Below are 25,627 nucleotides of genomic sequence, written 5' to 3' on the forward strand. Positions count from 1 at the left end.
GCCTATTACTATAGGATAAAGATGGTGTTAAATTGTCTCAAATAGAGCAAGTCGGAAGGGCCGAAAAAAATATGTTAAGTCTATGGAAAAATTGGAAAACACCTGTCACTTTCTCAAGTCTAAAAGTCTTCGTGTCATTTTCGGAATTTTTCAGAAACAGATAAACTGATATGATATGTGATAACTGATAACAATTCTCTCTCGTGACAAATAAAAATAACGCGGTATCTGAGTCCAAAGTCCACACAAACACATATGTTTTCTTCATTCTGTATTTTCTATTGAACTGTCTAGACTCTAGAACTATTGCCAAATATTTTTGCAAGTATGTATTTAAGACAGTCTCGTGTTCTTTGTACCTAATTAGTAAAGAACCAATGACTCTTTATTCTGAAATAGAAGGACCTTTTGGAATGTAGAGAGGCGTCATACAGAGTACTCTCTCCAGGCGGGTGAGAATTGGTTAGGAGTCTTAGGAGTTGAACTCCGTAAGCGCGATGTAGGAAATGCTAACGCCATCTTGTGGCATACCGTTGAAACTGTTGAAAGGGACCCATATATTTAGTCATAAACTTGCGCGCGAAGAATATTTATGATGCTCAAATATATTTGTATAGAAAAATAAATGTGAAATTAATATACTGGATCAACCAAATCTTGTCAGTAGTAAAAGGCGGCAAATTTGAAAAATCGCGGGTTAGCAACACTGTGTTCGAATAATTCCAAAATCGCGTGTCATCTGTGAGTTATCTGTGGAATATGGATCGTGAATGACAGCTATCATCTTATTGTTTACATTCTGAATCGTTTCTATTTCAAGAGAAATTTCTGCTGTCACCATTAAATACCAAGATTATGCATGACCTCAAGCAAAGCTAAGGTGCCTACAATGTACAATCATACTCGTTGACGGTAAACATTACTAAAATTTGAGGTTATGACAATTCACTCGAACTGACGTATGAAAGGCGGAAAAATAAACACGTTTTGTTCGATGTACATTGCTGCTTTTCCTAGCGCAATTCTGCTCTTTGAGTGTTACATGGTGTTACCCTACTTTAATTTGCAGTACATTGCTACTGACAAGATTTGCTTGACGCACTATATTTTAAAAAGCGGCGAGCATACGCTGCAGGTGTGTTGCTCCTAATATATGACGATTCTCGTAACAGATCGAAATATGTCGAGCGATAATCTACTTTAAATCTACCCGTTTTAAATATTCGAGTCTTAAGGGAGATATACATATACTTAAAATTGGTATTAGTCTTTTGGCAGTTTCTTAAGCATATGTCGTAAGTCTCATAACTTGTTTGTTAAAGTTACTTACGCCACATAACAAAATACGAAGTTCTTTGTTAAACCGAACAACAACTACTTCAATAAACTCGCACACATGCACATTTGCACACTAATGCACAGTTTGCACAGTGGATTTTACTTAGGTATACGTGAATAGCATTGTGACTTCTGTGTAATTTCTTGGCAATTTAAAGCGGAAAAGTACGAAAATGTTTGTTTTACTTGTGAATTGTGAGTCATGCCACTGTCTTTTGTGGCACAACACAATGTAATATAGAACAAACATTTTTAGCACGAATTTTAAAGCGATTTCATTTGTAAAGCATTTAACTGGCACACATTTGTATAATTATTAATTTGTGCTAAACATCAGTTTTCAGAATGTGGTTACTGTGGTAACGGAATTTTAAATAAATTATTTAATAATAAAACAGCAGCACGTAAGACACGCATCACACACATGTTCGTTTCCAATGCAAAAACGCAGCATGCCAATAAGTAATTTGGATGGAGTTACGTTTTTTTACCCCAAGGGCAAAATGTCGTATGTCTCATATGGAGATACGACATCATGGCGATGACTAACGCGTAAACAAGATTGGTATCCGGTTAATGAAGGGCACTCGTTATAGATGCATATGTGTTGAGGAAGGTCGTAAATGTCATGATAGATTGTATGTTCTACTTTGTATTGTCATTCAGTGAAGAGCACTCTTAACCCTTAAATGCATGATTTTTTATATAATTTCCTAATAAATTGAAATATGTAGATGGATAATTTTGTATAGATTTTGGGAAAAATAAAGAAAAAAATCAGAGTAATTAAAAAAAAAATATATATATATATATATAATATCTGTATACTTAATTTATACAAGAATTGCTCGTTTAAAGGTATAAGATAGTCTACGTCTAAAACTGTTGATTCATCAAGAATACATTTTTTGTTAATTAAAAAAGAAATATGCATATTGAGCCACGGCCCATCAAAATATACGATGTAGATCTACATCATAATGCATTTAAGGGTTAAGAACTGTTTTTAAATAAGTTAATACATATACAATGTTCTATAAGAGGTAAATTTTGACAGGAAACTGAAGCAGTCCATTAGAAACATGCCTTACAAGCCACAATAAATCAAACTGAAGTGCGAACAAACTTCAGACAAGATTAGATTGATACTAGAAGGAAAATTTAGCTAGGAATTTTAAGACGAATTTTTTTATAATGGACTTTGGAATCTTCGGCCACTTAGCTCAGAAACTGAACGTACACGTGACGTACACTCAACAGCGGTGGTAGCATGGTTGCATTTTTATCGCCTGTCACTTTCGCACTTACTTGTTAGAACGTGACAGGTATGGTGACATGCGATAAAAATACGACCGTGCTACCGCCGCTGAACTACATAGGTATTCAACGAATATTTATTTAAACTGTACTTGAATGGACTTTGCAAACATCGTTTATAATCGATTATCAATAGATGCCGACAAGGATTGACAACTCCATAATTGATGTCGTGTATTATATATTAACCAATTTCACACACACAACCGACTTAACGAGAATCCGAATCCCGCAAAACATGAAACCGGCGAATCACGAACGAATATATTATAATGGTTCCTTTTGTACCTTTTTGGTACGGAACCCTAGAAAGATGAATAAAAGAAACATCTTTATCAATGGTCTTTTCAAGTATTATATTAAAATGATACGATTTCTTTAACACGTAATTTCCTTTGCCCCAGATGCGGCCATCAATCAAATCACCTAAATATATCCGCTTCTCGGTCAAGGACAGTGTTGGGACTAGGGCTTGCAAATATTCGAAACTTTCAGATATTCGAATATTCAAATATTCGAAACTTTCAGATATTCGAATATTCGACTTTTTCTGACGACGTATTCGAATATTCGAATATTATAAAAAATAAGAAAAGGAACGAGAAATCGGTTTATTATCGTTTTATTCAAAAGCTTTTTTCACATATTGCTAAAACTAAGGATATTTGGCAGAAATCTACTTAATTGACTAGATTTTATCATCCTACTATTTATAAGGTGCCCACATTTATAAAAACAAGTAAAACGCCAAAATTAAACGTATTTAATATTTCTAGATAAAACTTATTATAAATGCGTCGTCGCGTGAAATAATATAACTTTAACCATCCAAACACCTAGGTATGTAAGATATTTTTTTTAGTAGGTAATTATTTTCCGATTTAAATTAACTTGTAATCACTCAGAGGCCTGTAAAAAGGCCTTTAATTTCATTGTATTTTGAATCTTTATTGACTTTATTTGTTTTGGCAAGTTATTATTCCTAATGGTCGGTTAATTATATAATATTGGAATATTTAAGGGAAAAAGTTAGTTGAGTACTGGGTGGATTATTCGTCAGCTAAAGGTACATGGTTAGATTACCAAGTTGGGCAGGTTTGGTATGATTAATTTTGAGAATTGCGATAAATGGCAAGGTTTAGACTTCAAAAATTCGCTTAACGTACGCTTGTACTGAATAAACAGAATGACCCTTTAACTTAAAACTTACGCACCGTAAAAATAACATACTTTTTGATTTCGTTTTCTTTTAAATTGAGTTAGGTTTCACTGTATTCACGAAGTCTATCAAGAGGAATACAGTAAAAATATTATATCCTTCGTATTTGGGTACCTACCGTTCCTCATTCACTGTAAATACCCGTAAAACACACAGAAACTGTAACTACAGCGGATGACATAGATTTTTTTTTATTAATAAAAAATATTCGAATATTCGAAACCTGAGCGGCCGAATATTCGAATATCAAAACAGGTCGAATATTCGACAAATTCGAATATTCGAATTGCAAGCCCTAGTTGGGACTCACACAATCAAATATAAGCAAAATTATTACAGCAGTAAGCAGCACAATCGTTTACACGTGTACTTACGACCCTTTAAAATTTACGTTCAAAATACTTCATGAAAAAGCGCAAGTGTGATACAAATGTCGATACACGTGTATCATTTAGGCGTCTTCGTGCAAAATGTCGTAAGTCCCAAAAAAGTCATATGGAGTTACGTCATTTTGTTCCGTTTATTCGCAGCTCAGCAACACGCGTCTCAGTAATTGTCTTCCCAAACAAATGTGATGAAAATTTGGCGTAAGTCCAAGGGCTCAACGTCTAATGCGTTACGTAGCGGTGAATGTTGACCTAGGGGCTACCGCGAAAACCGAAAATCGCAAATTGCGGAGATCTTTCTCTTTTACTCCAATGAAGGCGTAATTGGAGTGACAGTGAAAAATGCCCGCAATTTGCGAACTTCGATTTTCGCGGTTATAGCTTCTTATTAAAGCATCAAGGTCGTTTTTATTTGTTTACTACGATGTAATTTGATTAAGCTATCAATGTCGGTCCTTCGAACCGGATCGAGGTGTTGATAATTCGGCGGTCCGATAAGATAGTGGCGCAGTTTTCTTTTATTGAGTTGTGCAAATTGATGTTATATGTTTGTGTATTGTCTTATTTTATAGGTGTCACTTGGGTGTTGCCCTCGTTGTCGACACTTACTATAATATGTTGACTGCATAAGTGCATACTCATGTAGATATGAGCGCCGATAGGCATTTAGCCGGCGGCGGCGCGCCGGTCAAAATTGGTCGGCGGCGGCGGCGAATCGGCGGCGTGGCCTTGAAACACCTTCGATTAATGAAAAAAAAAATTCAAACCAAAATTTTACCGAAAAAACATGTTTTTGCTGTAAGAAATAAATGCTTTTTCTTTTTTCAAGGATAATTTATTGAGTAATGATACGAAAAAAGTTTTATATCGTATAAACTGTGGATAGGCGGTATCGCGCTGCATCAAAGGCGGTCTTAATCTTGGCGAGGTTCAGGCCGGAAGATCTTAGCGAGGCCCTTATCTTTTGTGGTAAGTTAAAAATTGCGGATATACTGTATCAGGGAACGTCTTGTCGACAGTTCAGATATATTAAATAAATTACCTAAGGAATTAGTACACATTATAGAAAATAGAAAATCATCGTAACTCAATAAAATTCTAAAGGAATATTTCACAAATGATAATGCTCTGGCAAATATACTGGCAAACAAACTAAAATAAACCCATTAGTTAAATTAAGAAAAGTAGATATTTACATTTCGAATTACTCAATGTATTATTAGGTAACATCAAAACGCGAGTTTTAGTGACCGCGCACATAATCTCATACTAGAGATTTTGCACACAAATGTATGTAGATTTAAGTACTTTTTTAGCGAAATAAATAGATTTAAATTTTAATTTTTTTTTTAATAAAATCGAGCTCCGTCATTAACCAACATCGACCCAACAAAACCGATTATGTCAAAAAGTGAGGCCCAAGGCCGAGCTCCATGTAACACCGAAGACTTGATTTCGACGCCTCCCAATGCGAGGCCAGAGGATAAGCTGCAGGTAAGCATACAGCTAAGAATCGAACGCCAACAGCGCGCTTCTGTGCGAGGCCGAGCTACAAGAGAGCAGAGCGAGGGCGAAGGCTAATAAAGACCGAAGCCATAGTGTTAAAGATCTGGAGCTTTCCTGCGGGCGCATTCGTGCGACGCCAAAGGCCGAGCTGCAATGGAGCTAAGATCAGACAAGGACCAATGCTCAAGAGTTTAAAAAGAGGCCGAAAGCTGAGCTCCAAACAGGGCCAAAAACTTACAGGTTCAGATAGTGGCTTACTTCCATGCAAGCGATGCAAGGCCAAAGATTGAGCTGCGAGAGAGCAAAGCTTGAAATTTGATCAGTGGCCAAGTTTAAATAAGACCCGATTCCGACGCCCTTCCGCGCGAAGCCAACGGCTGGACATTTGGACGTGGAAGCCATTAATATCTCAAAATTAACCCCTTTTTATACCTTTTAAAGATGATTAATCATGCTTGCAATGGTTAAATTCGCGGTAAATGACGGATGGTTAACAGTTGGCAAAATTAGTTATGCATTGGGTCGATACTCCAAAGATTCGAGTCTCACGTTAGCCAGAGTTGATTTGATCACAGGTAATTTTTTCATTGTGATTGACATATCTAGTGTATATACAATCTATAAATTGTAATGTACGTTCCACAATAAAAATGGAAGGAAATCAGTATGTTTATTACGAGCATATTGATGTTTAAATTGATATTAAAAAAAATCGTTTCCCCAAGACTAGTAGCGCGGTTACTAGACAAATAAATTTGCATTTACCTTCGATATTTTTGAATTATATGGGCCTAAAATACCTTTTGAATGCCTATAAACTATTCGAAGTGGCGCCGTTATAGATCTAAACTCGATTTAAGATATATTATCTGGTTCTTAAACCTCTGAAAGTAGTAGTAACTACCAAGGTCACGCCGATGCCACGCCGATAGGGCAGCGTCGGCGGCGGCGGCGCGCCGGCGCGGCGCTCATATCTATACTCATGATCATTCTTTCTTTGACAAATAATTGAATAAGTTGGGATGCCTACTTGGGATTTGGTTATGATGATTATGAATCCTTCGCTGCTATATGGGGCATTATCTATGAAAAGGGTCCTTATTGTCAATGGCGCTTACGCCGCACAGCGTTGCGCGGCATTGTATTTATATCGGAGCATCGTTAATAATGGCGTAACCGCCATCGACAATAAGATCCCTTTTCATAGATAAAGTCACATATAATAATAATTAGACATATTCCAATAAACTCTCTTGACATTATGTGAGATTCGGCTAAACCCCTTGGCCCCTCCCTAAACGTCACACGTAAGTTATAAACGGCCTCTAACTCTCAATGCCAAGCTTGCAAAGCCCGCAAACGTCAGTTCAGTATATTCTAGAGTTTAATCACGTTTAATATAGCAACAGGAAACGAGGAAGTCTAAATATAGCGGCAGATCGCTCCAGAAGTTAACACTGACCTAGAGGTGCTAGTGCTATACAAACAGCAACACTCTTTTACTGTCCATCGGTAGCCCTTATGCCTTTGGTAATAAGGTTTACGAACTGTCAGTTAACAATGTGGGTATGGGTACTGTCACTGTCGTCACATTCGGCGGAATAACGAAAAGCAATAACAACTTAAAATGGGCGTCGATTAAAAATATACCTTATTATGAGTCAGTAAGGTGCAAATCTAATGATCGCGATCGCTTTCATAGCTCTATGAAGCGATTGATGTTGAAATAACGACCTTAATGCGTTAAAATTAAGTTGAAAACGCTAGTGGCAAGTTATTGACGTGGATTGTGGGTGCTCTTGAATGGTGGGCTGCAGTGGATGTAATTATACGTAATGGAAGATAAATTATATATTTTACGTCAATAATGTTATTTAAATAACAAAACTTATTAAATATATGTATTAAAAACGGGTCACGTATTTTAAGTCGAAAACGCTCGACAGACACCACGCGCCGGCCCGTCACCATCAACGCAAGCTCCTGATGACACTCCTCGGTACGGAGTGAAACATGTCGAGCGTTTTCGACTTAAAATACGTGAGTGACCCATTTTTAATATACATATATTTAATAATGTAATTTTAAAAATTTGTGCCGTTTCGCTTAAAAAGATACATTTAGTACTCAATCAGATAAATCGGTGTAGCCTAGGCGCTCTAAAATATCTAAAGATGCATTTTTACGTCTGTACAGTAGAGGCATTTTTCAGATATTTGTGACACCTTGGCCGCTTCAAAATATCTATAACCGTGGCGATTTTTTATGATATCGACGGTGGAAATTTCAAATGACGTAAGGGACATTGTCGTCGTCTCGTCGTATGTCCCTTACGACATTTGAAATTTCCACCGTCGATATAGATATAGTAAGGAGAAAGCGATCAGACTATCAGACGAATCGCCTGACGGTAAGCGGTTACCGTCGCCCATGGACACCCAATACCAGAGGGGTTGTTATATGGGAGTACCACGGGAGTACGCTCTTTTATTGAAGGTTATAGTTATGTTTGTACCCTACAAATAAATAACTACGTTTGTTTGTTTATATAGACGAAACAAGAAATGAACTACGGTGACTAAATAATTATATGCAGTAGGTATATTATGTAAAAGATTGAAGCGAGGGTCAACACAACTCCATTGAAAAGTCATCGACCTCTTTGTATGTTCTGGCCTAGTTTAGTTAAATTGAGGCAACTACCACAGTTACCAGCATTCTTCAATTTGTGGTTAAAATTTTTTATTGATCTCAAAAGAAATTTACATTTCACTTAATGAGATACATGCACTAATTTATTATATTCTATTGTATGTTAATTTATTAAGGGGCCCACTGATTACCAATCCGCCGGACGATACCGGCCTGTCAGTTGTTCGGAAGTGTCAACTTCTTGTTCTAACTGACAGGCCGGTATCGTCCGGCGGACTGTTAATCAGTGAGCCCCTTTAGTTTGCGCCCGTGAGCGACAATTTGATTCTATTTTCAATTTTTAATATTATTACACTAAGCATATATGTATGTACAGTTGTGTTAAGTGATGGGTTTCATACAATTTGGATCAAGTTTTCAATATAATGCCTAAATGCCTAGACGATTATATAGAATGACCATACAATAGTTCTGTAATCTATTGTAGGTAACACCATTATTTATAGGGCGTATTCGGATTTCACGTCAATCTATTTTATGGTAACCGTAGCTTTATACAGGTGTTGCCTGTAACACGAGCAAATAATTAAAACATATACCTATTATACTCCTCAAACTATAAAACTTTTGTTAAACAACTTTTAATAATTATGAATCCTTTAGACGTCCTCTTTTTCATACAAAATAAATATTGCCTTCAATGTACGCTGACATCAGTGTGTTTGATGTTGCTTCAGTCACACTTTAAACATAACAAAATTTGCAATACATTGTGTCTTAGGATAAACATTAAAGTGTAATAAAAATCAAAACATAAGTTATTTTTAAAAGTTGCTGAACAGTCAAGTTGGTCAGTTTGAGGAGTACAGCCTACAGTTTAATTTATTGCTCCTGTTACAGGAAACACCCTGTACAGCAAAGTCTGTTACTAAATGTGTAACTGTATATGATACAGGATATCTCAGATTACGTGAAGTGTGGTCTAGAATGCACTGTAATATATATGCTGGTACTTAGATCAGAGATACCTATATCTAGATTATAAGGTAGAGGTAATTTTTATTTCAAAAAACCGGCCAAGTGCGAGTTGGACTCGCATTCCAAGGGTTCCGTACATTAAGTCCCACTCACGCTTGACTGCTCATTTCTAATAGGTTTTTTGGCTAATGACTAAATTACCTAGCAGTCTAGCACTTACGCCGATGCTAAGACGTTCCTGTCTTCCTGTACCTACCTGTTCCACATCCGCATCCGCATTAAGAGCCAACAGGAGTGGTCATTTCTCCATACAAACGTACTCGACTGTTTCCTCCGTGGGTTTTGAAGCTAGAGCAATGATTTTTTCAACGCAGATTAATATTATCAATATCTGTGTCGGACCGTTTTGCTTTTTTTGATATTTTTGTTTTTTAAGGCGCTAGAGCCTTTCAAAAATGGCCTAATTGACTATGCCGCAATGAGAGGCGCGCTATTCAAAACTTATATCAATTAGCCAAAAAAGCAAAACGGTCCGACACAGATAATGTCATAATCATTTAGATTTCCAAATTTGGTTACAATTGGTTAAGTTTTGGAGGAGGAAACAGTCGAGTACGAAACCTCGATTTTAGAGATTTTTACGCAGGATTTTCGCCTTGTCCTTATCGCACTAGTTTTAGGAGCCGCTTCCGTTAGCGAGACGGGTATATTTACCTAAAATATTTAAATCTCAGCTCCTGTTGGCTCTTAAACTCCGCATCGATTTTATGCGGATGTTGAAAATAATGCGGAAGTTCCGCGGTTGCGGATGCGGATGCGGATATTCGCAACATCCCTGGTATGGTATCTCATACATGATATAAATAAATAACAAATAAACAAACTAAATAAACTTATAAAAGTTAACATATAAGGTACACATACTAGTGCTTGACATGCTAATGCCCAATAGATGGCACCCTGCTGTCACCTCTATTGACAATGACTTAAGTTTCAAGTTGACATGTACTGGTACCGCATCGAGCACCAGTACGTTTACCTTAGCTACTGTTTTCATCTTCACAACAGATTTTTTTTTCTTTTTACTTCCAAGGCTCTTTACGGCTACCATCAGTTTGGCACTGACATAAACGCCGTCGAGAACGTAATTTACTTTCTATACATCTCGCTCGTACTCGCATATTAGTGCAAACGAGATGTATAGAAAGTAAATTACGTTCTCGATAGCGTAAATGTCAGTTTTGACTCTGTCAGTGACTCATGGTACTGGCTCTGGTCATAAAAACAATAAATACCTTGGTTTATTCGACAGTCCTCATTTTCATTCCAATTAATTAAGATGACATGTGAATGATGTCAGAGAAGTTATCATTATAAATGTGCATTTAGATAATTTTAATTGCGGTAATATTTTTACACAATAACACATACCTACAATAACAATAATAACAAAATGTTATGTAAGTCTGACAGCTTGTTTTTTGCCATTATCTATCAATTTATGTTTTTCTGTATTATTTTTCATTCAGCATTTTTAGGGTTCCGTGCCCAAAGGGTAAAAATGGGACCCTATTACTAAGACTCCACTGTCTGTCTGTCACCAGGCTGTATCTCATGAACCGTGATAGCTAGTCAGTTGAAATTTTCACAGATGATGTATAATTTCTGCTGCCGCTATAACAATATAACAATAAATACAAAAAAAAAGAATAAAATAAATATTTAAGTGGGGCTCCCATACAACAATCATGATTTTTTTTTGCTGTTTTTTGCGTAATGGTACGGAACCCTTCGTGCGCGATTTCGACTAGGACTTGGCCGGTTTATTTTTATATTGACACTAAGAGAATATAACCACAATACCTATCACAATTATCCACAGACATACAATTCCCGCTATTATCTATGTAAAAAGTAGATACTACATAAACCTATACATATTAAGGAGGTTACACGATCAGCTATTCTTGCCATAGAAAATAGCTCTTTAACAGCTTGAAATAAGGTCTTCTATCGTATGTTGCATACTGTTTGAACAACATTGATTATAAAAAGAGGATTCAGGTCATTGACTGGCCGATGAGAGACAAAAACTTGTAACACAGAGGTAATTGGGTGTTTATATAAAGCTAATTAATAACTACTAAACATAGACCTCGGTTATATTGAAGGTTCAACCATTGTACCAGAATATTGTACCTTTACCATGCAATTAAAAAAATAGTTTGACACTAGGAAAAACTTTTTAAATGGTGGTGTAAGATTTTAAGATGTTAAACACTGTTTTTAACCTCATTATAATAATTAAAAAGTGAATTAAAAAGTCACAGAAAACGTCGAGAACTGGCGATAAACAACGTTATACGCTTCCGCGATAAAATTCTAAGATAAATTTCTATAGCGAACTGCCCGAACTGGGGTACTGCCAGTGGTCTTGCCAATTTAATGTATCGAATCCTAATTACCGCGAAAACTTGCTAAACGCGTAGACGAAAATAATTACAGTTAACCGGTTATATAAACACTATAATAACAAACTAATACACATTAGTTTTATGTAAACAAAACAAATAATGAAAGATAACCTTGAAAAAAACGCCGACCTCAAAGGGTCCTTAACTTTTAAAATTAAAAAAAAAACTTACCAAAATCTATAAACTGCTTTATAGACAAAGGCGATGGATTAAACTGCGCGTAAAAGTCCAGCATTTTTGTCACATTAGAGAAAATGGTCCCTGCCAGCCTCATTTTGGATGTTTTTGCTACACGATTTAATCAAAAACGAAGGTAGGTAATTAGTTTATCACCGACACTAAAGCTCAACAACACACAACATATTGATGTATAATTCTGATCTGTGGGATGGGTAAAATATGTTAAACATCGAAATTTTAAAAACTGTTGTAATTTCACAAAACAACTGTGTTCCGCAATGAATGAAATGAAACTGGATGACCGATCGACCGCCAGACCTTCGGCCGCAAGTAGTTTCGAGCATATTTCATATCATTTTACAAAACAAAAGCAACCTTAAGTCCATAGATTAAAGTTCATTTGAAACGAATAGATTAGAATCTGACGTAATCAAACGTCAAGTGACGCGTAGGAGAAGTATTTTTCTTTTTTCAAACGTAACGGTGACTCCATAGCTTATCAAAACACGCTTTAAGTAAAAACCCACAAAAACGGCTTATGAGAAAAAGTTCAAGAAGACGCTGTTTAGATTTTTCTGCGTAAACAGCAATGAACAGATTATTTTGTTGAAATAAAAAGTTGTTTGTTTTTCACATTTTTCAAGCACGAAACTGTTACTTATAATAAATTAACACGAAATATATTTATGGAATCAGATATTTTCTTAAACGGAAATAGAAAATGATTAAGGTTTCTACTCAAACGTCTCCACTTTTGACGTTTAACGACGAAAGGAAAGAGAGGGAAAGTAATTTTTAAATATTTTATTCACGGTGATAGTTTTGCATTTTGTTATCTTATTTTATCGGTGTAATTTACATAAAGATTAATGATACAGGCTGTGAATGGGTTAATACACTCTAACATAAGACAGTTTATCGTGCATTTCGTAAGAAAGGTAAGGTCTAATAGTGTATGTATTTCAGAAAAGCTTTCAACAATCAAATTACTAGTATGACTACTTGGTTGATAACCATTATTTCAAATCAAAACTAAATATCTACTAATAAAACTTTGCTATAAAAGGAAATAATTGTTTCTGTTCCATAACCTCTCTATGGTTTCATATTCAACGAATAGGTAGTTTATTATCGTGCCTTGTGTGTATGTATGTTAATCCTTTTGAGCCCATCAACATCTATTGATGTCGTGAGTTAAAGTGCATTTGATGAATCAAACCCAGCAACATCACATGATGTCAAGCATTCTGCACCAGAATGTACAGCTTTTTCCACTGTATTCAAGTCTATTTTAGCCTGTTTCACTCGTTTTTTAACACCTTATTTCTAAACTGTTATGGATAAAATTGGTTTACCAGACTATAAGTTTTTTTTTTCAGATGACCCACCAAGTCTTTGTCTATGGCACACTAAAGCGTAACGAACCTAACCACTACTGGCTGACTAACCCGGAGAACGGAGCGAGCAAGTTCATAGCCAACGGAACAACAAAGACCAAATATCCACTAATCATCGCTACGCGATACAACATTCCATTCTTACTTTATAGTCCGGGCGATGGATCTAACGTTCAAGGTGAAATATAATATAAATTCAAGACAATGAAAATGGGTTGTGATGTATGGAAATGTCTATACAAAGATTTACAAAGTAACTCATTATTATGGTTATTGAGTATAAGGGCTAATTATTTAGCAACGAAAATGGGTTGTGATGTATGAAAATGTCCATACTAAGTAACCCATTATAAGGGTTATTGAGTGTAATATAAGACTTAGTTATTTTTGAAATGTTTTGTGTAGGTAACATATTGCTATGTTTTGCTGTAAATTACCAATATGAAAAGTCAATGGTTGTGGCACCTTTTTATAAAACTGCCTAGCAGTGGGACACAGTGGGCTCTGACTAATCCATACTAATATTATAAATGCGAAAGTGTGTCTGTCTGTCTGTCTGTTACCTCTTCACGCTTAAACCGCTAAACCGATTTAGTTGACATTTGGTATACAGACACTTTGAGTTCCGAGAAAGGACATAGGATACTTTTTATCCCAGAACTCACCCCTGAAGGGGCAGACGAAGTCGCGGGCAAAAGCTAGTACTTAATAATAGTATACATCATGGTCTAATAAAACATGGTCTTCTCTTCCCAGAGTGTCACTTGCCTACGTCACAATAACATTGCCACTTTATTTCAACATAACATGGGTACATTATATCTATGGTTAATAAGTTAAAATATTTCTTTATAATTTATTTATTTGTATTTTATCTTAAATTTTACAATAACACGTCATTTTTAATTATTCGTTAGCAATATCTTCCGATTCACGAAAGAAATTTCAGACGTTCGGGTAATTCTGTTTACACTACTGGCAACACAGGATAGCGCTGTCACATTTGACAATCCGCCATTTTGTCCCTGACCGTCATCCTTGTCGAACGCGTGTTAATTGTTATTTCCTTCTCGCTCAGTGTCAGCAGTCGCAGTGTTTTCCAAACTTTTCACGTCGTAAGCTTGGTAATTAATGTTTTGTTACGAAAATGGTTGGCTGCTCTATTCGGAACTGTAAGAGTAGGAGTGAAAAGTGCAGTATAGATTTGTTTTATTTTACTATGTTTCTACATGAATAACTTAAAATTAATGCCGTTAAAATAATTGTCACCGTTGGTTAAAATTCTCCCACATTTTAAAGTTTGAGAACCTGTAAACAGCATGATGACGTAGGCAAGTGACAGTTAGGTCATTCGCGAATCTCGGAAGAGAGTACCAGGCGAAGTATATTATTATACCATGGTATACATAACCCTTTTCCAGATCTTATTTTATTGCCATAACTGCCCTTTAAGGGCCTATTTGTCTACTAGTATATCTAAATCTGTCATAGCCCCACTTTTAAACTGTATTTAGAACTGAAACCTAGGTCTTATTTTCAGGTGAAGTGTATGAAGTAGATGACAAAATGCTTAGTAACCTGGACATATTGGAGGACCATCCAAAATTCTATGTAAGAGAAGTAGATGACATCCTAATACAGAAAGGGTGAGATATCAGACAACAACAGAATCTCTAGCACAGTGGTTCCTAACCTTTTCGGTCCGGTCACCCGTATGACTAACTAGGGAACCTGATTTTACCCCTACTCCCAATGGTAATAAAAAAATAAAACTTGTACGTTTGTTGTTTTGTTATATTAGGTTAGCGTATTTACCCCCGTAAAATATCAGTTTTACCCCCACGGGGGTAATTACCCCCAGGTTAGGAACCACTGCTCTAGCATGACTAGTGCCTACGCCAATTCTTGGGAGTAGTTGCCAAGCAGACCCCAACCTCCCATGAGCCGTGAAGAAAAGCCGTGACAACTCGATGCAGATGATAGTTCTAATTTATTTGATCACTACAATTTGTAAATCTTGTTCAAATTATTTGAACACTACAATAATTACATCACTTAAGTGAATACCATTACAGATATTGGGGTTGGCCGGTCCAAGTATTTAGCAGATGGCGCCAGCATAGCTTTGCCCTGTCAATCCCTAGAATTGTGTCAAATTTTTGTTTGTTTAATGCCCTGGCAGGCGTGGCTCACTCCGCGATTTCGTCGCTTTGCTACAGGTAGCTAAAAGTACATCCGTTCCACACCAATTTTGGTGGCTAGCCATAAGCCGCGCGTGGCGTTGTCGCCACCTAGCGGCCATATCTGTCCTGATCGTAACAGACGCGTTTTGTTAGAGAGTGAGTCTTCTGTACCTAGTACTATTATTTATTCTGTGGCCCTGGATAGCCATTAAGCCAAATCTCATTGAAATCTCATAGAAAAACGGGCAAGCTATGATGGCGCCATCTATGCAAACCTTTGACAGTTGCCAATCCCTAAATTGATCCTTTAAGTTTTTGTCTTTTCTTTCAGTAATGAAACAACAACAACAAAATGCTGGGTGTACTTCCTGAAGACCTTTAAACCGGAACTGCTCAAGAAGCCAACGATGAGCAACTACTCCTCGGCCGGACCCCACGGCCTCGTCTACGCGGAGAGGTGCAATAGAGACCCTAGTTATGACTATTGGCGTGAGGTCAAATGCAGTCAGGGAGACTGCTGAGTATTAGGAAAAATCTAGTCAAAAAATGTTCCTAGTTGAACAAATTTAAAGGTTTAATGCATGGATATAGCATTCACAAACTCTAATTTTATCTAGATTAAACGGTAATAAGTAGACAGCAGAAGTACGTGGCAGCATCTCGCGCGCGAGATAGCCTATTGAGTTATAAAAAGATGGGTACCTTCCTTCTCTATCTCGCGCGCGAGATACTGTCGCGCCGCTCTCGTGTTATGCCGACTGTATCTTGAATAGCTAATGTTTAGTCTTACCTTTGAAGTGTTATACTTACTTTTTTTGTTTCAGTAATAACGAATCGACCATGGACGATTTGTACGATGATATTTTAAAGAAATAATGCGATTGTTTGCGTCGTATTATATGCAAAAATTATTTCCTTGTAAATATTTCGAGTAACATGTATTTTTATAAAGAAATATATTTTTAGTCTAATGTATCCAAAGTTTTTTCTTTTTTATTTCTGAACACAACTAAACGCAGTTTGACAGATCGTGTGATTTTTTTGAGGTTATCCCTAACCTGTTGTAAACATACTGTTTATGTTAAATAAATATTTAAAAATCATGTTATAATAACTAATTATAAGCTTAAATTGGCTTCGAACCTTACTATAATGGATTTCGCTAGAAAACAACTCGAGAAATACGGCTGGACCGATGGTAAGAAACCTCATCCTTCGCTTTAACTACGCATTAGTTTTGATAAGATTTTAAGCCCTAATAAAGTACAGAAATAGCCTTTAAGCGTATATTATAATATCAACCTATAGCCTTCATTAACGCAATTAGTAGTAATTATTCTATTATTCATGTTTTTAGGTAAAGGTTTAGGTAAGAATGAAAATGGTATATCCCAAGCGTTGAAGCCGAAGTTAAAGAGAAGCGTAACAGGCGTAGGCCACGATGCGGCGTCTGACTTCACGGAACACTGGTGGACGACGCTGTATAACAAGGCAGCTGGTAATGTTGAGGTAATTTTTTATTTACAGTTGTATAATTTAACACTTATTGCCAATTACACTTAAAGTTGTCTGAAGAGATCGCTCTTTAGCGATAAGTCCGTCTGTTGTTTACCAACATTGACGTATATCTCAGGACAGGCCTTACGGGCACTAAAAATAGTACTTTAACTAGTTCAACAGTGAAACATCCAATTATTTTTTATTATCAAAGAATTCAAAGAAAATAAAGATAGCACCATCCATACTTGGGACAATTATCGTAATAATTATCAAAGACTATAATTATCTGGATAATTTCGAACTGATAATAATCATTTCATATAGGTTGAAGAGAAGAATGGCAAAACGCAAAAGATAAAGACAAACACGGATGACTTCCAAATATCAAACAGTACCTGGAAACTGACAAAAACAAAAAATAAATCAACCGCAGAAAAGGAACAGTATGTGGACTATTTTGTTAAAAAAGCGACTTTGACAAACGGGGGAGTTAAAATGGAAAAAGTGGAGGAGTCGGACTCGGAGAGTGACGGGGAGAAGAAGGATGGGTTCAAGATGACGGATGAGGAGCTTTTTGCGGCCTGTGGTGGACGGACAGCACATAAGTAGGTTATTCATTTATTTTATTCACTAACAATATTACAAGTTGAGGAAATTAAGCTAGTCTAATTAATTGTCAAGCTATTTGCGCCCTTTGTCATTTTAAAAACAGCAAAAAAATCTAGCTCTAATCAATCTTTAATAGAAATAAAAGAATTCATTTGATATTTACTGTAATTAATTTATTACAGAGGCGCAAGACATGGATTGCGGGCTTTAGGCAAATTAGCGAGAATTGAACAACAAGAACAACATTTGCTTGAACAAGAAAAGTATGAAGGTTACTCGCATTATGAAAAGAAAAAGAAAAATAAAAACAAACCTGCCAATGAACTACAAGTTGAAGATTTAAATTTGAACAGTGACACGGAAGTTTCTAAAACCAAGAAGAAGAAAAAGAAGCGTTGCTCAAACAGCGACAGTCTAACGGAAATAGGGAATGGTAACATCGAAGTGGCTGAATGCACAGAGTCTGAGCCTAAGAAAAATAAAAAGAAACGCAAACTGACAGATGAAAATGTTGCCAGTGATATCGGAGAGGAAAATGGTAGAAAAACGAAGAAATTAAAAAACGTTGAGAATGTTTCGGATCCTGATGTTGGATGTCTTTTCAAATCAAAAAAGAAAAAGCGGAACGAAAATATGGTATCAGTGCCGAAGGATGAAGCGGAATCGAATACGAATTTCTTAAAAACAGACGGAAAGTACGAGTTCCTAGACAACGGTGTGGTTCGGAAAACGAAGAAGAAAAATAAAAAGTCAAAATGACATTCACTTTTTTATTCGAATTATATATGAAATCTATTTTTACTCTAATAAGTAACTTTTTTCCCTTCGGCCGTCTACGTAACCGGGGTTTCGTACAAGGACTTAGTTTACTTTTACGTAACTGGCCTATGTTTCTGGAGTTAGGCAATTTTTGTAAATAATCCTTTTATTTACCTATCCCAAGTTAGCTCAGCTCAGTGTGTGCTTGTTTTTAAGTTAAAAGAAACAAACAAAATACAAACGATTATATTTTTGGATAACAAAATTATTTATTCATAGTTAACTAATACATAAAAATATCTCGGTTACTATTATGTATACAAACACACACACACACACACACACACTATCTATATTATTTCTTGCAGTGTATTTACAATCGGCAATAGGAAACCTAATTTCATTATCCTAATAATATCATCGCAGTGCGTTCGGTTAAAATCAATTAAGTTATCTTCCGCCTGAACTATTTCCTCCCAGTCCTGGGTAGGTTGGATATGGTAATGACACACACGCGTGCCCGGGGATATATATAGATTAAAAGGATTATTTACAAAAATTGCCTAACTCCAGAAACATAGGCCAGTTACGTAAAAGTAAAGTAAGTCCTTGTCGGAAGCTAGTTACGCACGAGTAAAACAAAGTGCGTGACCGAAGCTAGTTACGGAGGAGTAAAAAAAAAAGCTTCGATCGTAACCAGGTTACGAAACCCCGGTTACGTAGACGGCCGAAGGGACTTTTTTTTCCTTTTTTAGCTACTAATTATTTTAGCAAATAAATACATTTAATAGTAAATTGCGATATTTTTTTCTTCTTTATCTCCTAACCCTTAACCGCAAAAGACGTCAACAGACGCTCGTGGTTCCAGCCCAATAGTGTCTGTTCGGAAAGAGAAGAGTCGTGGAAAATATTGGGCCCCATACATTCCACGACTCTTCTCTTTCCGCACAGACTCTACCAGCATTCGTGCATTCTGATGATTTCGAGTATTTCGACATGGTTCACGATAACGCATCGTACCCGACAGGCGTGGCTTTTAATAGAAAACAAAGCAATGGGGTTGGAAAGGTCTTTATAGATGGCGCCAGCATAGGTTTCCCCTGTTTCTATACTCTGGCAAGCCAGCTTTTTGTCAGTAATTAAGAACAAGTAAAACTATAGTGACCCCTTTCTTTTTGGTGCTAGTACTAGTGTAAGACAAATACAGTATGATTCTCTGTCTTATGTTTGAAATGAGACAGTCCCTGGGCTCCCTGGCCAATAAACATCCATTAAAGATGATTAAAGGTGACGTTATCTATGAAAAATTACCTTATTGTCGATGGCGCTTACGCCATTATTAACGATGCTCCGATATAAATACAATGCCGAGCGACGCTGTGAGGCGTAAGCGCCATCGACAATAAGGTCCATTTTCATAGATAGTTCCCCAAAGTAAGGTTTTCGAAAGTAGATTTAGTAGTTTTTAAAAGAATTAATATGGCAACATTAATAATCTGTCAAACGCTCAAACGTCAAAGTGAAATATCTATTTTGCTTTGCTGCGAAACGAAAATTGATTTGGCTCAAAAATGTCCATTGCAAAGATATTTGCACTAGATAAGGTAGCCAATTTCTTTAACATCATACGCCAAAATGGAGGCATTCGTGGTTCCCTGTGGAAACTATACCGGTAAGAATATATTTTATTATGTAATTACTTACTGATAGGTTATGTTGTTTTGACTTTTACTTTAATTTTGTGTGATTTTCTTTTGTTTTCCTTAATTAAGTTTTGAAAGACATTTAATTAATTACTAGTGCCTTTTAAATAAGTTAAACGTAACGCAGTTACAAATAATAAAAGACAAAATTTCTTTGACAACTGTTAATGTTCTATTTTGCGTAATAATTGGAGAAAGACATTTTTAGTGATGTTTATTTATTACGAAAGACTGTCATGTGGCAAGAACTCATTATTTGTATGCGTACAACATGCATAGTCATAATGTCGCTCAAACAGAGAAAGGAAGAGCTTCCCTCCTGCTCTACCAACCTTCTGTTAGTGGAGTATGTGTACTAAGTTACTAACGCAAGAGTTAAAAGTGTCAAAAGAGCTTAAAGACGATATTCCCTTAAAGACACTCAATTATTTATTGACAGCATACAGCAGAGTCATCCTTAGGCGTAGGCGATGTAGCAATCCAAGTGGCCTCGCGCCTAGTGTTGTGAATAACGCTCATTTCGAGGCTTAAAGACTCGAACCCTTAAGGCTCACGAGGCTTAACACCTCAAAGGCGGCAAAGACGATTTCTTACATCCATACGCGTAAATTAAATAAATACAATTCTCAAATATAGTTGAGTCTTCAAGACTTACGAATCTTGATAAATACAATTCTCAAATATGGTTGAGTCTTCAAGACTTACGAGTCTAGTCTAGCCTAAAAATAAGCGTTATTCACAACACTGCTCGCGCCCCATTGGTTTGCATAATTCGGCCATCAGAGAGTCTTGCAAAATGTATAGCTTCCCCATATTAAATTTCTGTAAACATTTGTAAATGAATAATTTATCTTGATCCACAGACAGGATGACCTGAAGGACGGTACCCTAATAGGCGAAGACAGGTTTGGCAACAAGTATTATGAAAACCCCCGCTACTTCTATGCCCGTAACCGCTGGGTGGAGTACTCGCCCAACTTCCACATGAACTATGATGCCAGTCAGGTAATATACAGTAAAAAAACCGGCCAAGTGCGAGTCGGACTCGCGCACGGAGGGTTCCGCACCATCAACAAAAAATAGAGCAAGAAAATCGTGTTTGTTGTATGGGAGCCCCCCTTAAATATTTATTTTATTTTTTTAGTATTTGTTGTTATAGCGGCAACAGAGATACATCATTTGTGAAAATTTCAACTGTCTAGCTATAGCGGTTCATGAGATACAGCCTGGTGACAGACGGACGGATGGACGGACAGCGAAGTCTTAGTAATAGGGTCCCGTTTTTTACCCTTTGGGTATGGAACCCTAAAAAGTAATTTTAAATTTAAAAACCGCTACCAATAAGATTCTGCAAAAAAAATCATTAAAATATATAATTTCGTGGATTTGCAGTGGCCTCTAAGGCGGCCTTAGGCCCAAGATACACTTGTAAGTTAAGTATATAAGGGACACAGCTATACTACAATGAGAGATGATTATCATTATCTCATTCTAACAAATAGCTTTGTCCCTACTTATGTAAGTAAAATTTACAAGTGTATCTCAGGCCTTAGAGGCCCTGTAGTAAGCGTAAGCATAGAGAAAAAAATACATAGAGTGCTCACTCCATACATCAGTTTTAGTACCAAAAAGACTATTAGCATCTAGCATCGAGTAGCGGAACTATCAGTACTGCTACTTGACAATAGATGTAGCACCGACCGGAAAGTCTTATGCTGTTGAGATAAGACTTTCCGGTCGGCGCTACATCAGTTGTCAAGTAGCAGTACTGATAGTTCCGCTACTCGATGCTAGATGTAGACACTGAAATTAATAGTCTGAACTGATGTATGGAGTGAGCACTCTATGTATTTTTTTCTCTATGGCGTAAGTAAGCCTTAGGGCAAATCCACCACTGATTTTTACCACCCATATTTACCTTTATTAACTAGATTTTTATTTAGAAGCGCTGGTGGCCTAGCGGTAAGTTCAAACCCCAGCTCGTACCAATGAGTTTTTAGGAACTTATGTACGAAATATCATTTGATATTTACCAGTCGCTTTTCGGTGAAGGAAAACATCGTGAGGAAACCGGACTAATCCCAATACGGGCCTAGTTTACTCTCGGAGTTGGAAGGCCAGATGGCAGTCGCTTTCGTAAAAACTAGTGCCCACGCCAATTACTGGGGATTAGTTGCCAAGCGGACCCCAGGCTCCCATGATCCGTGGCAAAATGCCGGGACAACGCGAGAAAGATGATGAACTAGATATTTTTTTTTTCATAAAATTTTAATTATGTTGCAGTCAAGTTAAAACATGATGAAACATTTCAGGTGCCCGCTGAATGGTTTGGCTGGCTTCACTACAAGACCGATCTTCCCCCTCACCAGGTAATATTGGATTCATTTGGGCATTGGTGCGAAATCACTACTGATGGGCTCTCAGTGACCGTGACGTCACGTTCACTTAGGCCTACTGTCCACGACGCGTAGCTGCATAGACGCTGCAAAAATACGCCGTGCAGCTTTCATGCAGCCCGTACTGACGTTGTCCAAGAAGCAAGCGTACAATGGCGAATATGCGTCTATGCAGCTACGCTTCCGTGGACAGTAGGCCTTATCGTTTTGTTAGGAACGTTTCGCGAGTGAAGTATCTACGCGAGTGACTATCATTTCTGACTTTTGTATTGCTTTAATGCAATGGGTCCCATGTAGACATTTGATCCTAAAAATATACCTGATCGATTGATACCATAAATGAAAATGTGCCATCCAGCCTATCTGAAAAAAAGCGGCCCGGTGCGAGTCAGACTCGCCCGTAGCAGCAAGTAATTGAATGAAAGGTAAATTGCGGTTTACGATTTATGACGTATTAAAAAAAAAACTACTTAATAGATCTCGTTCAAACCGATTTCCGGTGGACGTTTGCATGGTATAATGTACATCATATATTTTTTTTAGTTTTATCATTCTCTTATTATAGAAGTTACAGGGGGGGGGGGGACACACATTTTACCACTTTGGAAGTGTCTCTCGCGCAAACTATTCAGTTTAGAAAAAAATGATATTAGAAACCTCAATATCATTTTTGAAGACCTATCCATATATACCCCATACGTATGGGTTTAATGAAAAAAAAATTGAGTTTCAGTTCTGAGCATGGGAAACCCCCAAAATTTATTGTTGTATTTTTTTTTCTATTTTTGTGTGAAAATCTTAATGCGATTCACAGAATACATCAACTTACCAAGTTTGAACAGTATAGTTCTTATAGTTTCGAAAAAAAGTGGCTGTGACATACGGACGGACAGACAGACATGACGAATCCATAAGGGTTCCGTTTTTTGCCATTTGGCTACGGAACCCTAAAAATAAGGATGGACATCCTGTTTAGCCATACACAGCTCTTTAATGCTTAAAACTTTCATCTTACATATCTAAATCCAATCCAAATCCAATTGAGGGGGGATTTAAATCTTCTCGGGGCAGAGGTGTAGGGTTGGAGCCGGTCTACCTAGCTTTATTTGACGTTCATAAGCGCATTGTAATTATGCCTACTTGAATAAACTATCTTTTATCTTATCTTATCTTATCTTAAAAGTCTAAAACTAAACTCTGTCTCCCATTCTTGCAGGACCCCAGCCGCCCTAAATACCACTGGATGCTCTATGGCAACGAAAACCTCTCTGGCACCAAGGGGCAGTATGTACCTTACAGCACCACCAGGCCCAAGGTCGAGCCCTGGGTCCCCAAGTCCAAGGAATAAACCGGCTAAACCAGCTCTGACAACAGTCCGATAGTAAAGAGTAGAAATCATAGAAGGTAGGATCCTATAGAAGTGGTATACGCGTGCCTCCGTGAGGGACAAAACATAGGCAATGCGACACTATGATTGGTCGAATTTATTTGTTGCCCACCATAATCCATACTAATTTAAGGTGGGGAATAAAAAAAATGTGACTGTGACAAGGACAAACAATAATAGCGCTTTCGCTGCTACTCCTACTGAAAGATACATAAGACTATCCCGTTCTGTCATTTCCCCCCATCCCTCATGCCAGATCCAGTTAAAATACTAGATTCATGGTAGAAATCTAGAAATAGAGGGCGCCACTGAGCGTAAGCAACATCGTGTACTGTGCACTGTGTTGTGTACAGCCTGGCAAAAAAAAGTAGAAATTAAAAAGTGGCAACAGTGTCGTTCCGTTTTTCTTAGATTGATTTGAAAGGGACGACACTACATTATTTCTACTCTTTTTTGCCAGGCTTGCATATTGTCCATTCTAAACTCTGGCAAACTCACTTTGTCAGTAGAAAAAAGCGCGAAATTCAAATTTACAACAGGACAACTCATCGCGCCTACTTTTTTTAAATTTACGGCCTTTTAGACGGAAATAGCTTGCCAAACTATACTTGCGAATACCAAATCAAATATTGATATGTCCATCTTATTCTACCACATAAGTGCGTCTTGTACTTGTATTTGACAATTTGGTATCACCGGCAAGTTACTATTTCTATAGTTTGTAGCTTTCTAGTAGACCCCGAAGGCTTATCCTATTGTCTATTGTTCAGTAAAACCGCACGTGCTACTTACCTGCAAAAAAGGGTCCTAATTATTCTATTTGGCACCTGAGCGCGGGCTAGTCCAACGCTCAAAAAACCAGTGTAGGTGCGCTCTCCGATAACGCGCCTTTGTTACGCATCTCGATGACACATTTTAGACTGGTTCTGTAGCGTTCGACTCGCCGGCACTCAGTAACCGAAGTACCGATTTTTTATGCAGGTGGTTGTGGCACGTGGCACGAGCGGTTTTTCTTAACAATAGACAATAGGATTAGCCTTCGGGGTCTATTAGAAAGCTACAAACTATACCATTTCTACTCTTTACCATCGAACTGTACTTGTATGTTCCATCAATTTTAGTCATTCAGTAACCTATAGGCCCACTTGCACCTTTCTACTAACCCGGGGTTAACCGGTTAAACTTGGAGTTACAATACAATACAAATCCTCTTTATTGCACAACCTCAGAATAAATGTACATGGAAACACAAATAATACATAAAGACAGAAGTAAACAACAACAGGCGGCCTTATCGCTAACGAGCCAGTACAATTTGACACTGGATTAACAGTTTACCCGCTTAACTCTGGGTTAGCGTGACGGTGCAAGTTGGCCAGTAAATCAAATTATAGGTTTTATAAGGTGCACTAAAAGTAAGTGTAAGGTCTGAGTGGACGCTCGCTCGGCGACGCGTGCAGCGTGGCTGTGGGCTCACGCGTGATGTGAGCAGCGTGCACTAAGGCCGCTCCTATACGTGCGCATTTGTTTAACATGCACGCCGCACGCCCCGCCCCGCTGCACGCACAACAAGAGCGTCCACTCAGCCCTTACACTACACTAAAGATAAATCGTATGATTTGTTGATTCACCCAATACTTTAT

General features: G+C 37.3%; 4 protein-coding genes across 5 annotated transcripts in view; 3 read left to right on the forward strand and 1 right to left on the reverse strand.

The window, feature by feature from the left end:
- Positions 1-12,340, reverse strand: part of LOC134659234 (pyruvate dehydrogenase (acetyl-transferring) kinase, mitochondrial) — a 35,599-nt gene extending 23,259 nt beyond the window's left edge. The window contains exon 1 of the mRNA XM_063514872.1: positions 12,042-12,340. Within this exon, the coding sequence (XP_063370942.1) occupies positions 12,042-12,144 (103 nt within the window). The 5' untranslated portion in view covers positions 12,145-12,340. The remainder of the gene's footprint in view (positions 1-12,041) is intronic.
- Positions 12,341-12,827: 487 nt separating this feature from the next.
- LOC134658948 (putative gamma-glutamylcyclotransferase CG2811) lies at positions 12,828-16,579 on the forward strand. Of its 2 annotated transcripts, XM_063514556.1 has the most exons (5): positions 12,828-12,988; positions 13,430-13,625; positions 14,988-15,093; positions 15,962-16,087; positions 16,455-16,579. In XM_063514556.1, the coding sequence occupies exons 1-5, from the start codon at positions 12,920-12,922 to the stop codon at positions 16,504-16,506; spliced, it is 549 nt and encodes a 182-aa protein (XP_063370626.1). In that variant the 5' UTR covers positions 12,828-12,919; the 3' UTR covers positions 16,507-16,579. The 2 variants fall into 2 exon arrangements, with proteins under 2 accessions (XP_063370626.1, XP_063370625.1); XM_063514555.1 differs by lacking the exon at positions 16,455-16,579 and having other exon boundaries at positions 15,962-16,179.
- An 81-nt stretch (positions 16,580-16,660) lies between these two features.
- On the forward strand, positions 16,661-18,509 carry LOC134659200 (G patch domain-containing protein 4). The gene is made up of 4 exons (XM_063514829.1): positions 16,661-16,828; positions 16,988-17,139; positions 17,455-17,735; positions 17,922-18,509. Exons 1-4 carry the CDS (start codon positions 16,783-16,785, stop codon positions 18,496-18,498), a joined length of 1,056 nt encoding a protein of 351 aa, XP_063370899.1. The 5' UTR covers positions 16,661-16,782; the 3' UTR covers positions 18,499-18,509.
- A 1,485-nt stretch (positions 18,510-19,994) lies between these two features.
- LOC134659345 (probable NADH dehydrogenase [ubiquinone] 1 alpha subcomplex subunit 12) lies at positions 19,995-23,988 on the forward strand. The gene is made up of 4 exons (XM_063515009.1): positions 19,995-20,170; positions 21,065-21,206; positions 22,514-22,570; positions 23,814-23,988. Exons 1-4 carry the CDS (start codon positions 20,070-20,072, stop codon positions 23,943-23,945), a joined length of 432 nt encoding a protein of 143 aa, XP_063371079.1. The 5' UTR covers positions 19,995-20,069; the 3' UTR covers positions 23,946-23,988.
- The last annotated feature ends 1,639 nt before the right edge of the window (positions 23,989-25,627 follow it).

Source organism: Cydia amplana, chromosome 24 (assembly GCF_948474715.1).
Source record: "Cydia amplana chromosome 24, ilCydAmpl1.1, whole genome shotgun sequence".
NCBI lineage: Eukaryota > Metazoa > Arthropoda > Insecta > Lepidoptera > Tortricidae > Cydia > Cydia amplana.

Excerpts from the sequence above, each read along its gene's own strand:
- LOC134658948 (XM_063514555.1), top strand. The coding sequence starts at position 12,920 with ATGATACAGGCTGTGAATGGGTTAATACACTCTAACATAAGACAGTTT. Across the intron at positions 13,626-14,987 it reads CGATGGATCTAACGTTCAAG|GTGAAGTGTATGAAGTAGAT; the intron begins GTGAAATATAAT and ends TCTTATTTTCAG. Across the intron at positions 15,094-15,961 it reads GACATCCTAATACAGAAAGG|TAATGAAACAACAACAACAA; the intron begins GTGAGATATCAG and ends CTTTTCTTTCAG.
- LOC134659200 (XM_063514829.1), top strand. The coding sequence starts at position 16,783 with ATGGATTTCGCTAGAAAACAACTCGAGAAATACGGCTGGACCGATG. Across the intron at positions 17,140-17,454 it reads AGGCAGCTGGTAATGTTGAG|GTTGAAGAGAAGAATGGCAA; the intron begins GTAATTTTTTAT and ends CATTTCATATAG. Across the intron at positions 17,736-17,921 it reads GGTGGACGGACAGCACATAA|AGGCGCAAGACATGGATTGC; the intron begins GTAGGTTATTCA and ends AATTTATTACAG.
- LOC134659345 (XM_063515009.1), top strand. The coding sequence starts at position 20,070 with ATGTCCATTGCAAAGATATTTGCACTAGATAAGGTAGCCAATTTCTTT. Across the intron at positions 20,171-21,064 it reads TCCCTGTGGAAACTATACCG|ACAGGATGACCTGAAGGACG; the intron begins GTAAGAATATAT and ends CTTGATCCACAG. Across the intron at positions 22,571-23,813 it reads CCGATCTTCCCCCTCACCAG|GACCCCAGCCGCCCTAAATA; the intron begins GTAATATTGGAT and ends CCATTCTTGCAG.